Below are 12,723 nucleotides of genomic sequence, written 5' to 3'. Positions count from 1 at the left end.
TTTTAAATGGGGTTTTTAATGAAGGCGCTTTACGTGGCAGCTTAATTAGAACGACTGTCACGTTCGGCCGTAATGGCAAGAAGCACCCACGCTTCTGTTTGAAACTTCTTTCCAAACGAAGCTAATATGGAAAATGCCAGTTTGAATATTTTTAAGCCGTCTATCGATCTTAAGAGGAACTATTTTGTTAATAACTATGGTTTTGATATTACGTACCTCAAATAAATATTATTTTAGCCTCGAGTGACAGTGAGAGTGGGCAAATACCGGGAAATTATTTTCGAAATATGACGTCATTTTCGTGGGTGAGAACCAGAATGCTTCTGGACCAGGAAATTTCAAAAGATATAATTTAAAAAATTTTGCATAAATTCAATATTTATAACCGAAACGTATTAATTTTAATAAAGATTAATATATTTCAAAATACGTTTACAAACAAACTTTATAATTAGAATTTATATTTTAAATATTATTCATTAATTAAAGATCAACAAAACTAATCAGTCTACATTATTTTTGGCTATAGTCAACGGCTGACTTCAAATCAACCTTTAAGTGATTTTCAAGCATATAATCTTTCTAAATTAAAGAGATTTATGATCCCGGTAGGAATTTATTTCAAAGAGATGACACGAAAATGAAAGTTATTTTTATGAGAAGACCGACATTTAAAGTAGAATGTGCCGGTAAAATACAATCCATTATATAATAAAAATGTCAATAGTGACAAGCGATAAATGTAGTCTTCTTTGGAGAGGCTCAATTCAAAGCGTTTATTTCGTTTTCCATTTCTTCGTCACTGTACCGAGGGATGAAAAACAATACGTATTTAAAATAAGAATGAAAAATTGTGTACTAAAAAACGTCTTGGTAACAGTGTGAACGTAATAAATCTTCGAATTCTATATTGAAATATTGAGCGGTCTTCATAGGTAAATTTAAAATATTTATGGTCGGAATTACCCGGCTTTAAAAGTTTCAACTCCAGATGCGTAGCTATTTTAAGGATAGATGGATAATCTTTGACAACTATTATCCGAAATCGATATTGCTTACGTTAAATATTTCATTAATTCTTTAAAAAAGGTTGATTTCTATCACCTGAGTGAAAGCAAATTCAGTTCTGGAATTCGTGACGCCAGCCTAAGGCGATACATTTTATTTTAAAATATTGGTTAGGATGATAAAACTAACATTGCGTTCTATTTAAAAAATATTTAAACTTTTTTTTACTTCAAATAAAGTTGAATACTTTATTATATTCACAGTTATTAGGAACTCAGTAAAAAAAGTTTTTTCCTTAGAGCCCAAAGTTTCTTCCAAAATGGCAAAAGTTATAATTTTAGCTATATAGTCAGCTATAGCTCCCTCAGATCGCGTAGCTTAATGTTAATCTTTTACCACTTAAAACAGACGTGAATTTGACCAACACCACACTTTCGGTTTTAAAAAAGGCACAGTTAAACTGGAAATCTTTGTTTTCTGAACCTATTAAGCGGTCAGCAGATGTCATTGAAAAAACATCCGGGGAACTTCATTAAATGGTCGATAGATGGCGCTGGTCGTCCGTCGTTGTTTAGCGGCGCTATCTTTAAATGTGAGCACCCACACGACATCAAAAAAAGCTCATAAAACATTTTCGTGTTAGTTTAGGTACCAAATCAAACATTCTCGGCCCCATCGTTAGTTTCTGGTTACATATTCTTTTAATGATGATGGTCGAGATAGTGACGTTAGTGGGCTAATTGAAATTTGATTTTTAGGCTGGAAAAAAATGTTTGTTTAAATAATATTTTCTACATGTTGTCAGAATTTATAGCCCGGTGTACCGGTAAGAAAAGAACCACACCAAGGGAGGCCTATCATCAGAATGCCCTACGCCAGCGTCCACAAGCCCGGACAGGTGACAAAACCAGCATGGGTAGCAGAACCCCAATACTGATGGTCGCACCCTCGACGCAAGCCGCTCAATCCAGCAGAAGGTGCAACAATGGGACGACCAGCCCGCCACTTCGCACACAGCAGTGGGATAAAGAACGGATGCTCTAGCAACTCCGGCCGACACCCCACCTACAGAGGCAGGGAGCCAAGCCCTTTCGAGAGAGCGCCTAAAGGGGAGCGGCAGGCACACAGCAGCCCGCATAACCCGGCACAGCTGGCACCGGAGATCCCGGTGTGATCCAAGTTCTTTATAGTTTATAGTTAATTTTTCTATCACGCAGTATAGTTGATTTAGATTGTTACCTTATCTAGGATAATCTAGCTTCCGCCATTTCAGACATCCTCACCAATTCCTATGTGTAGATCTCTCGTTATTTAAAATTTTACGAATACCAACACCTTTTGGACTTGGATAGGCTAGTGCGAAATCCAAATTCTTTTCACGATTTCGCTGGCATAGTTCATTCTTGTTTTAAAATATTGTATCAAAACATATACTCCACCGCGGTAAAAAGTAAATCGTTTCTACAGCACTAAACTTATAAGTGAGTAAAAAAATATTTTTAGGCAGTTTTTCATTTAATTACTAAAATATTGGTTTTAATCGAATCTAATGAAATTACAATCATGGAATAGAGGCGCGCCATTATTCCAATAAAGGGCATGCATTTGGAATATTTCTATGGGTTCTTTAATTCTCGTGTTCAGGAGAGCGCCATATTTTTTAAAAAAGGTGGCTAAAAAAGAAGTCCTCCTTTTTACTCCGTCGCGTTTCGACAGCGTTTTTTTGGTTTCGAAGTGGTTTGGAAACTAGTTTTAGCATTTGTAACATAATTACCCATAAGTATGCCATAGTGGTTTTTTCTTGAATGAAACCTTGCTCACGGGATATGACTTTATACTCCGAAAACGGAAGTGAGGGAATTAGATTTTGAACACGCGCAGAATAAATTTTGAGTTTCTGCCCATTGCCTTGGCCCGCGCCCTTGGTGGGCCCCAACGCTTCAGCCTATAATTACGCTTAAAGGCAAAGGGCAGGTCACTTCCTTGATTAACGACGCATCCCTCGAAAGATTAAATCCGATTTAATCATGATTATTTTGAATAAATTCAATTTAATCACGATCATGTGGATTAAATCCCGTTTAATCATGATTTAATGATTAAATCTGATTAAAATGATTAAATCCTGATTGAAACGCTTAAATCGTGATTAGTATGATTAAATCGCGATTAGAAATTAGAACGAGAGTAAGAATGATTATAATTGTGAGTGATTAGAATAATTTAATATGAAAAAAGTAGTTCCCATTACAATGTTACCTTAATTACTAAGCTGTTATAACTCGTGCTACAAAATTGTGATAAATTGCTACAAAGCTGTGATGTTTTCGGATGTTTTAAATAAGATGTGATAAGTTATTTTTTCAATCATTTCAAACTCAATTGCGATATAACCATCAATATTAAAAATTAATATTAAATTATCGTACTTTAGTTTTGATTTTAATTATAAAATCTCGATTCGACCAATTATATTGATTAAATCATGATTAAAATGATTAAATCTGATTAAAATGATTTAATCTGATTAAAATGATTTAATCTGATTAAAATGATTTAATCTGATTAAAATGATTTAATCTGATTAAAATGATTTAATCTGATTAAAATGATTTAATCTGATTAAAATGATTTAATCTGATTAAAATGATTTAATCTGATTAAAATTATTTAATCTGATTAAAATGATTTAATCTGATTAAAATTATTTAATCTGATTAAAATGATTAAATCTGATTAAAATGATTTAATCTGATTAAAATGATTCAATCTGATTAAAATGATTCAATCTGATTAAAATGATTCAATCTGATTAAAATGATTTAATTTGATTAAAATGATTTAATCTGATTAAAATGATTTAATCTGATTAAAATGATTAAATCCTGATTAAAATGATTAAATCCTGATTAAAAAGATTAGATCATGATTAGAATTAATAAATCTCGTTTTAATTAAGATTAGATTGATTAAATCTCGTTTTAATCATGATTAGATTGATTAATTCATTAGATTTTCTAATCTTGATAAGATTTTCTAATCTTGATAAGATTTTCTAATCTTGATTAAATTTTCTAATCTTGATTAAATTTTCTAATCTTGATTAAATTTTCTAATCTTTATTAAATTTTCTAATCTTGATTAAATTTTCTAATCTTGATTAAATTTTCTAATCTTTATTAAATTTTCTAATCTTGATTAGATTTTCTAATCTTGATTAGATTTTCTAATCTTGATTAGATTTTCTAATCTTGATTAGATTTTCTAATCTTGATTAGATTTTCTAATCTTGATTAGATTTTCTAATCTTGATTACCCTGATTTAAGCACTATTAACCTGATTTAATCATCTTACTATGATTAAGACGCTCCCAAAATGGAAGTGACCTGCTTATAGACACTGTTTCTGGCTTTGACAATGTGCTGGTGCATCGCGATCACGAGATTTTGTTTCCATGGTAACCTTTTAGGTGGCAATAAGGATTGTGAAAATTTAAAGTGCAAAGCAAGGTCTCTATGGAAATGTCTCTAAAAAGGCATACTTATTTTGTTACTTATGGTTTTAGTGATAAATTAGCGACGTCATCTACGTCATATATCTGAGACTGTCTATGACGCTTGACAGAGTATAATTTTAATTAGCCAGGGTACTTAATTTAGGCCGCTATTTTGAGAGCGACGTACTTCTTTCTTGGTTGCTTTGTGTTTTTAGCCGGAATCCGGGCGAGTATCGAGATTGCGGAGAGAGGATTGCTGGAAAGACTAATAAAAGGGAGGAAGCACTTTTCTGGGAAACGGCCCGCGGGGAAGCTGACTTAAGCAGCGCGGTGTAGGGTATTTCGGGATCGGCGGAGGGCGAAGAGTAAGAGCGTTTACCTGACGCAAAAGAATCGTCCTTCGCCCAGCTTCCGACAAGCCGCGCCTTGGCAGCAAGGCAGCCTCACGTAGAGACCACTCGTAGACCTCCGGAAGCCGCAAACGGAGTTCTGTGGAGCGCACACGAACGGATCCTGTTAAAAGACGCGGATGTTACGTAATCAGTTTAAATATATGACGTCAACATTTTTGGTGATTTTATGACTATCTGACACAATTTTTTTCGAATTGATGTGCCAACATGGCCTACAAGATTAAAATGAAAAGCTTAATAATTGGATCTTGTAGGCCATGAAGGCGTATGTTGCTGAAGTACCGCGATTTTAGTTCTATTAAATACACAGTCTTCTGAAGCATTTTACTTAATATTTCTTCGTTGATTTGTTTTACTTTTGAAATGTTTTTTAATGGGGCTCGATCGTTAGTCATTTGCTTAGTTATCAAAACTTACTGAAGCTCTTTTGTAATTTTGGAAAAAAATTGGGCTCCACTTGTAAATTGGTTTGTCGTCATTGTAGGCCCAACAAGCCACTAGCACGCAACTGCAGCTCGCCATCAGAAGCAAAAACGACCAGTAAACACTGCGCCAAGGGTTCAAACACTTCATCAAGTTTAGATTCACGCTGAAAAAATGTAACGTGGATGAAATTATTAAGTAATTAATTCAAAGACCATAAATACTAGTACTACGTAACGTTTGGTCGTCGTCACCATTTTAGGTGCGATTGATCTGTGGGAAATGCATTTTGGGACGTCGTACTCCTAACATTTTATAAAACCGAGTATTTCAGTAGTCCTCCATTGAAACTGAACTTTTCTCCAGAGAAATGAAAATGTCAACAATTAGGGACCCCGCAGCCAACTATCTTAAATAATGCCCAGATTTTTCGTGTCAGGTAATTTGAGACTTCATTGAAATCGAACAAACCACTTCAAATAGAGAAGAAAATATACTGAATGATTGTAAGTTCTCAATAAGCTAGTTTCAATAACCGCACCGCAAACTATTAGCTTTAAAAATAACGATTAGAATGGTACTTTTTAAAAACAAAGAGAAGCCTGTACTGACGTCATAGTTGTCTGAGGTCAAAGTAATATTCTCATCCGCTTCTTCATCAGATAATATTGAATTTTTGACATTTCAAGCAAAAGGATTCAGATTGTGATAGTAAAATTTAAATAGTATTAATATATTTTTAAATAAACAAATGTTATCGCTATCAATTGAAACATTTTAAAAGTTGCCGTTTCTGCGGTACAATTATAAATTATAAATATTTAATTTATGTTCCATGGTAAACTTATTAAAAATTGTGAAAAATATTTTAAAAAGAACTGCTACTACATGGAGTTGTTTAAAAGCATAATTTATTTTTCTTTGGGAGCTTTCGGACCGCGGTCCTTCCTCGACGCTTGGCTGAGGAAGGACCGCGGTCCGAAAGCTCCCAAAGAAAAATAAATTATGCTTTTAAACAACTCCATGTAGTAGCAGTTCTTTTTAAAATATTTTTAACAACAATTATAAATTTTCGAACTAAACTTTTATTTAATCAAACTTCAGAGGTCTGTCTCGTGTAAATGGAAAAATAGTTCACGAGAACCCTGGCGGTGACGGGAGATACTTTTATGATATCTTGTAAAGTTAACGCTCACGTAGCTTCATTTATCAAAAGTCTTTTCACTTATTCGCGTTTTTGACATTATACTATATATTTATTGTCGATCAATATTGATCAATATGATTTATTCACCTTATTTTATATCCTACGGTATCGGAAGTCTCGTATTAAAATTTCACTTGAGCTGCTATGGAACATTTCGTTTCTATTTATACACCCTATTTATCTGACAATTTATTTCGAAAGCACCCTATATTTTGTAATATAATAATCTAATTTGATAATAATCTAATATAATAAGGTACTTCGGTCCATTTAACGAATTTGTGACGGTACAGAGAGAAGTTGGAGTCTCGTCGAGTCGTCAATTCGAGAAGTTTCGGTTAATTTGGTCGCGGAATATTTTCCTTTTATAAACGTTTCACTGTGAGAGGTAGAGGCAGTACCGCAGGGGTGGTGCAAAACAGAAGGGAATTTCCTAATCAGTCTCCAGAGCGTTGCTTCGAAACGTATGGCCAAAACAACGGACGTTAACGCTAAATTTAATTCAATTTGATTTAGTTTTTAAACACGAAAAAGTTTTTTCCACAATTCGTCTATCAGTAAACTTGAAGAGAAGTTGGGCTTATCTCTTTCACCTAATACTGCCGCTTATTTACATTCAGCAAAGGCTTACAGAAAAATAAAACTCTGATATGCCAATTTTGTGAATTTCTCTAAAAACCGGAGGGTTTGCAATTTTTGGATTTTCTCTACGATCTGTAAATTTTTCTTGTGGAATTGGTTTCTAGAATTTGGTGGATTTGTTAATATTTTCAGTGGATTTTGAGGATTTGTTAAAATCCCATGATAATTTTTTCAGTGATTGTATGGTATTTTTCTAAATGTTCCTCAGTTTCAAAGTAAAGAATAAGAGGAAGTTATTAAATTTGTTAATCCTATCATAAAATATTCCTTACCCTGTAAGACTTCCATTACTAGTATAATATAAATACTCATTTCGCTTTTGAAAGTAATAATGACTCTTCTAAGTTTTTATAAAGTCTGCCTAGCGGTCAACGATAGAAGTTCACTTAGTTAATTCGTGCCCTTCTAGCGTTGGCAGCTAGGTGGCTTTATGTACACTGAAAGGGTTAATTAGTTGCGCTGTTTGCGTAGAACCTATCAATCTCAATCTAACCAGACAGAAATTCTGACAAAAAAAAGATAAACGTTTTGCTGCTCTTGGCGACCAAATTTACAATGCTTCGCAAAATACTTATCTTTCATTTCAACAATGTATTTGCTTCTTAGAAGCGCATGCAAGTTAAGGAAATAATTCTTGTGATTTTGATTACTCGTTATGTATTGTAATAAAGTTCTTGTGGAACCCATCCAATATTTCTATGAAAATGTCGTTGCTCCATCTATGACTTCTTGATTCTTTACTCAATGGAAAAATCGCATTAGCTTGCTCTTGGGCCCGAGCGTAGCTTGGTTAAGAAGGAGCCGTTGGTGCAAAAAATAATACAATTGCAGAACGAGCGACAAACTCCGGAAATTGAAAATCCCCCGCTTTCTTTTTTGTTCTATCGTTTGTCAAGAGGGCTCAGAGTTAATGCTACCAAGAAAAACAGTCCTCTTCGCCCTTCGCGAGGGATTCTATCTAGCTTTCAATTGACGTGTATTGGACAAAATTATAATCCCTTCTTTCTGGTGGGTTTTTGTCCGCGCTGTGAATTGAAGACGAGCTTTACCAATCTATAACTAGAGGTGTATGAGAAAACGTGAGTGATTAACAACGCGCCAAATCACTTGAACCTACATTTACGTAAAATATTGTTGGCCAACCAGACTGACGAGCCATTAACCCTGCTCCTAGTTAAGTACCCTAACGATTTTTATGACCGAAGTTTCGATATTAATATTTAAATTAAATAATTTTCCTACACAGCCTTTTGATTGAGCCAAACTAAACAAAATTATTAATCTTGTCCACCTATATTAATGTAAAATATCATGTTCAATATTAATACACATTGATTTTAGAAATAAGAGTAATTTCCATAACCAGTGAGTTAGAAAAATCTCATAAAAATGTTAATGTGTTTGGCAAACGCAAACTCAACAACAAAGTTAGGCAAAAATGTAGGTTCCTGTGAACAGGCCTTAAGTTAAAAAGCGAGGGGATAGCCACTTAGAAAAAGTTCTACACAAGATTTCTGATTTCCAAATATTTCCAATATTGCTTAAATATTTCCGATATTTCTTAAATATTTCCGATATTTATTAAATATTTCCAATATTTCTTAAATATTTCCGATATTTCTTAAGAAATGTCGGAAATATTTAAGAAATATCGGAAATATTTAAGAAATGTCGGAAATATTTAAGAAATGTCGGAAATATTTAAGAAATGTCGGAAATATTTAAGAAATGTCGGAAATATTTAAGAAATATCGGAAATATTTAAGAAATATCGGAAATATTTAAGAAATATTGGAAATATTTAAGAAATATCGGAAATATTTAAGAAATATCGGAAATATTTGGAAATAACATGTGGTATTATTTTAACGGTATCTAGAAAAAAGTACCGGCTCAACATCGATACGTTCGCCGACCGTAAATGAACTGTGAGAGAACTGTGAGCACCGTATCTCATAGAAAATACATGGAGACGGGGATTTGAATATCGACTGTGAATTGTTTAAATACGTATCGAGCGGATATACCCTTAAATTCTAAATCCTGCCTAATCTGCTGTTTCGAATGTAGTGGCATAATCGTAATTGTTCAAGACGTGGTACAAAGTACAACAAAGTTTACCATAAAAACCAGAATGTTTCCTTTAGTAATCCGGTGGAAAAACCACAAATGTTAGAGGTCATTAACGAATTAAGAGTTTTTTCGGCCGCCGTTAGTTCGGGTGCTGTTTACATATTTATAATTATATCACGCTTGGCTGGCTTTTTACATCTTACAATAAACTCGTTAAGATAATCGATGATTTGGTCATTTATAAGTTCATCTTCAGGCATATAATGAATAGATTCACTTGCCGAACAATCGCATTCAATATCCGATGTTTCATTTATTTTATTAATAAATGTTGCTTAAAACCTCTCGCAGTTTGGTATATTTTCTAACATATCCAGCATTTAACATTAAACGGGTACCGTTAACAGAGATCGTTAAAATAGTGCTGACGGCATGATAGATCAAAGTAACACGGATTAGTAATGAGCAAATCACACTTACACTCCTGTTTTCCCATAAACTTTTTACCTACAACTTTCTTGGATATTTTAATTTTAAAAGAGCCCGTCAGCGGAGACGTCTTATTCAAATCCGCGTCTCCATGTATTTTCTATGAGATACGGTGCTCACAGTTCTCTCACAGTTCATTTACGGTCGGCGAACGTATCGATGTTGAGCCGGTTTTTTTTTATAGATACCGTTAAAATGATACCCCATGTTACTTTTGGGGCACGGTGCCAGGTGAGATACCGACAAAATAATACCCCATGTTATTTCTATGGGGCACGGTGCCAGGTGAGATACCGTCAAAATGATACCACATGTTATTTCTATGGGGTACGGTGCCAGCCGAGATACCAACAAAATAATACCCCATGTTATTTCTATGGGTTTACGGTGTCTGGTGCCCCATAGACAGTTCTCAGGGTACGGTGCCCACCGCTCTCTCACGGTTCATTTACGGTCGGCGAACGTATCGATTTTGAGCGAGGGGCTAACCACTCTTATAAATTCTGTACACCGTATTACGCCGGATTAGCACTACCAAAGGCAGGGACTTCAAAGATTACGCGTAATCCCATTAGTACAGTGAAAGGTACGGCTCTGTACACCGAATACGCGGAGTGATCAGCCCCTCCATTTTGAGCCGGTACCTTTTTTCTAGATACCGTCAAAATAATACCCCATGTTATTTCTATGGGGCCTGATGCCCGATGCCCCATAGAGCGTTCTATTTCTATGGGACATGATGCCTGATGTCCCACCTTCAAAATAATACCCCATGTTATAGAGCATTCTCTCATTTAAACTACTACTTTTGTTAAATATTTCCGATATTTCTTAAATATATCCAGATTTCCAGAAATATTTATCTCTAGATTTCCAATTTTTCTTTGAATTTCTCGAAATTTCTAATATTTCTTGGGATATATCTAGATTTCTAATATTTATCCTGTATTTCTAGATTTATAATATTTCGCCTGTATTTCTAGATTTTAGGAATATTGGACATTTTTGTAATATTTATCCTGTATTTCTAGATTTCTGGAAATAATTATTATATAAGATTTCTTAAGTTACTACCCCTCGTAAAAAAGACCGTCAACTACGGATGTTTTTTAATTGAAAAGCATCAAACAACTTTAAAATTGTAAATGAGCACTATAATTCTGTCAAAATGCAGATGTTGGTGACGCTGGCTTTACTTAAATTCCAGTGATGTGGGGTGGACCAGCTGTTTTATTTTTTGCTGAAGTGTCTTTAACGTTATGTAAAATATTTTTGCCAAATTCGAACATTTTTACAATGTGTAGCTAGTTATTTTTCTAATATTAGAAATATATCTAAACAAAAAGTAACGTAACTTATAGCTGAATCAACGCTTTTCGAATATTTCAAAAAATTAAACGATTGTTCTATAAAAAGGTTTTATTTTTTTTATCCTTAACCGAAAATTATAGGAAAAAAAACTTATTTTTTTATATTAAATCTTTTTAAAACCGCGAATAATATCCATAAATAAACCGAAAAGTTTTATGAATAATAAAAAATTTGGCGGTTAATTTATCAGTACCGCCGAGCTCTAGCAATTGCTTATGTTCAAATATTTATCTGATATTTCAATTCTACGAGAAAAGGGGTACAACTGGAAAAACCGTTAATTTGACTCTGAAACTCATTAGTGTAAATTTTCGGGTACGCTATGACTATCCATTGGAAAATTCTAGTGTTGTAAGTTTCCCTATTTTGCCAAAAATTTAAATAAGCGGAATTTTCGACTCATTTTTTCTAATCTAAAGGCAAAACTAAACCTCTAGACTAGCTTTAAACTGATTAACAATATAACACAATTAATATTTTGTAGTATGTTTACTGTTATTAGACAGTTTATATCGATACAAAGTTTAAAAAAATTAAAAACCCTTAAAAAGTAATTTATGTTTCAATTTTCTATTTTCCGCAATTCGGAAAATTTTCCGGAATATTTTTTGAATATTTTATCGCATTTTATTTTTCCGAAAAATTAACAACACTAGAAAATCTGATCCCAGCGTTTCTCTATTCCAGCGCTCTTAGGAATTTTGGTAAAGGATAAGTGGTACAATAATAAGTGGTGGGAGTCACGTTTTGTGATATCGAATGCTTTCCATTTGCCTTTCCCCTCTCTAAGCACTAAGCGGAGGGGTTAAATCTTCAGGAACAAATTAGTGTTAAAGTAAATATAAGCGCGTGGTTCCAAGAAAGCTACTCTAAATTAGTGATAATAAAACGAAGAAATGGTTAGCAAAAGGAAGACCCGGCTCGATGGCATATTTTGCAGAAGTAGTCGATTTTTTATTTACTAAAATTAACGGTCCCCTTACCATTGCTTCGTTTTATTCTAACTACATGACAGTTGGTGACTTCTTGTTGTTAACTACACTAACTAGTGCTTTCTTAAATATAAAAACAACCATTTAAGTGGAACATGCGGCGAATTGCATTACGATACCTCTTTCAATGGAGAGAAAAGAAATGATGGAGGAGAAGCGGCTGTCTGTCTCGTGGCCACCTGTGGATGCTTCAGAAGCCGAAGAGAGAATTGTTTCGGAGATCAAGGGATCAACAGGTCTCTCTCTCTCTCTCTCTCTCTCTCTCTCTATCTCTCTCTCTCTATCCCTCTCTCACACATATTTGATAATCTCTCAAACAGAGCGCATGCCCGGAAACCTACGAAGAATGTTACGTCGAATTGAGATAGGAACTTTCAAATTGAAGGTACTTCGATTTAAATTTCACTATTGTGTTTGATTTTTTATAACGTGAAAAATTAATAAAAATACGAGGTGGTGACGGTACTGTATTGTATTACTAAGAATTAATTCATGTACATAAGAATAAGTGGCGATATGGTACTTTCGTCTACGTTTTAGCCACAAATCATAAACATAGATGGTGATCGTCTGTGTGAAAGAGAATCACGACAAAATGAAAATTATCT

The 12,723-nt window shown here is 33.9% G+C and overlaps 1 protein-coding gene across 1 annotated transcript; it reads right to left on the bottom strand.

Moving 5' to 3' along the window:
- Positions 1 to 669: 669 nt before the first annotated feature.
- On the bottom strand, positions 670 to 12,366 carry LOC149921987 (uncharacterized). The gene is made up of 4 exons (XM_090164108.1): positions 12,235 to 12,366; positions 5,336 to 5,507; positions 4,885 to 5,018; positions 670 to 802 (listed from the first exon to the last, which is right to left on the bottom strand). Exons 2-4 carry the CDS (start codon positions 5,489 to 5,491, stop codon positions 763 to 765), a joined length of 330 nt encoding a protein of 109 aa, XP_090020234.1. The 5' UTR covers positions 5,492 to 5,507; positions 12,235 to 12,366; the 3' UTR covers positions 670 to 762.
- Positions 12,367 to 12,723: the final 357 nt, after the last annotated feature.

Source organism: Leiobunum rupestre, chromosome 11, assembly GCF_980474605.1.
Source record: "Leiobunum rupestre chromosome 11, qqLeiRupe1.1.hap1, whole genome shotgun sequence".
Lineage (NCBI taxonomy): Eukaryota > Metazoa > Arthropoda > Arachnida > Opiliones > Sclerosomatidae > Leiobunum > Leiobunum rupestre.
This window is presented reverse-complemented; position numbering and strand designations above follow the sequence as displayed.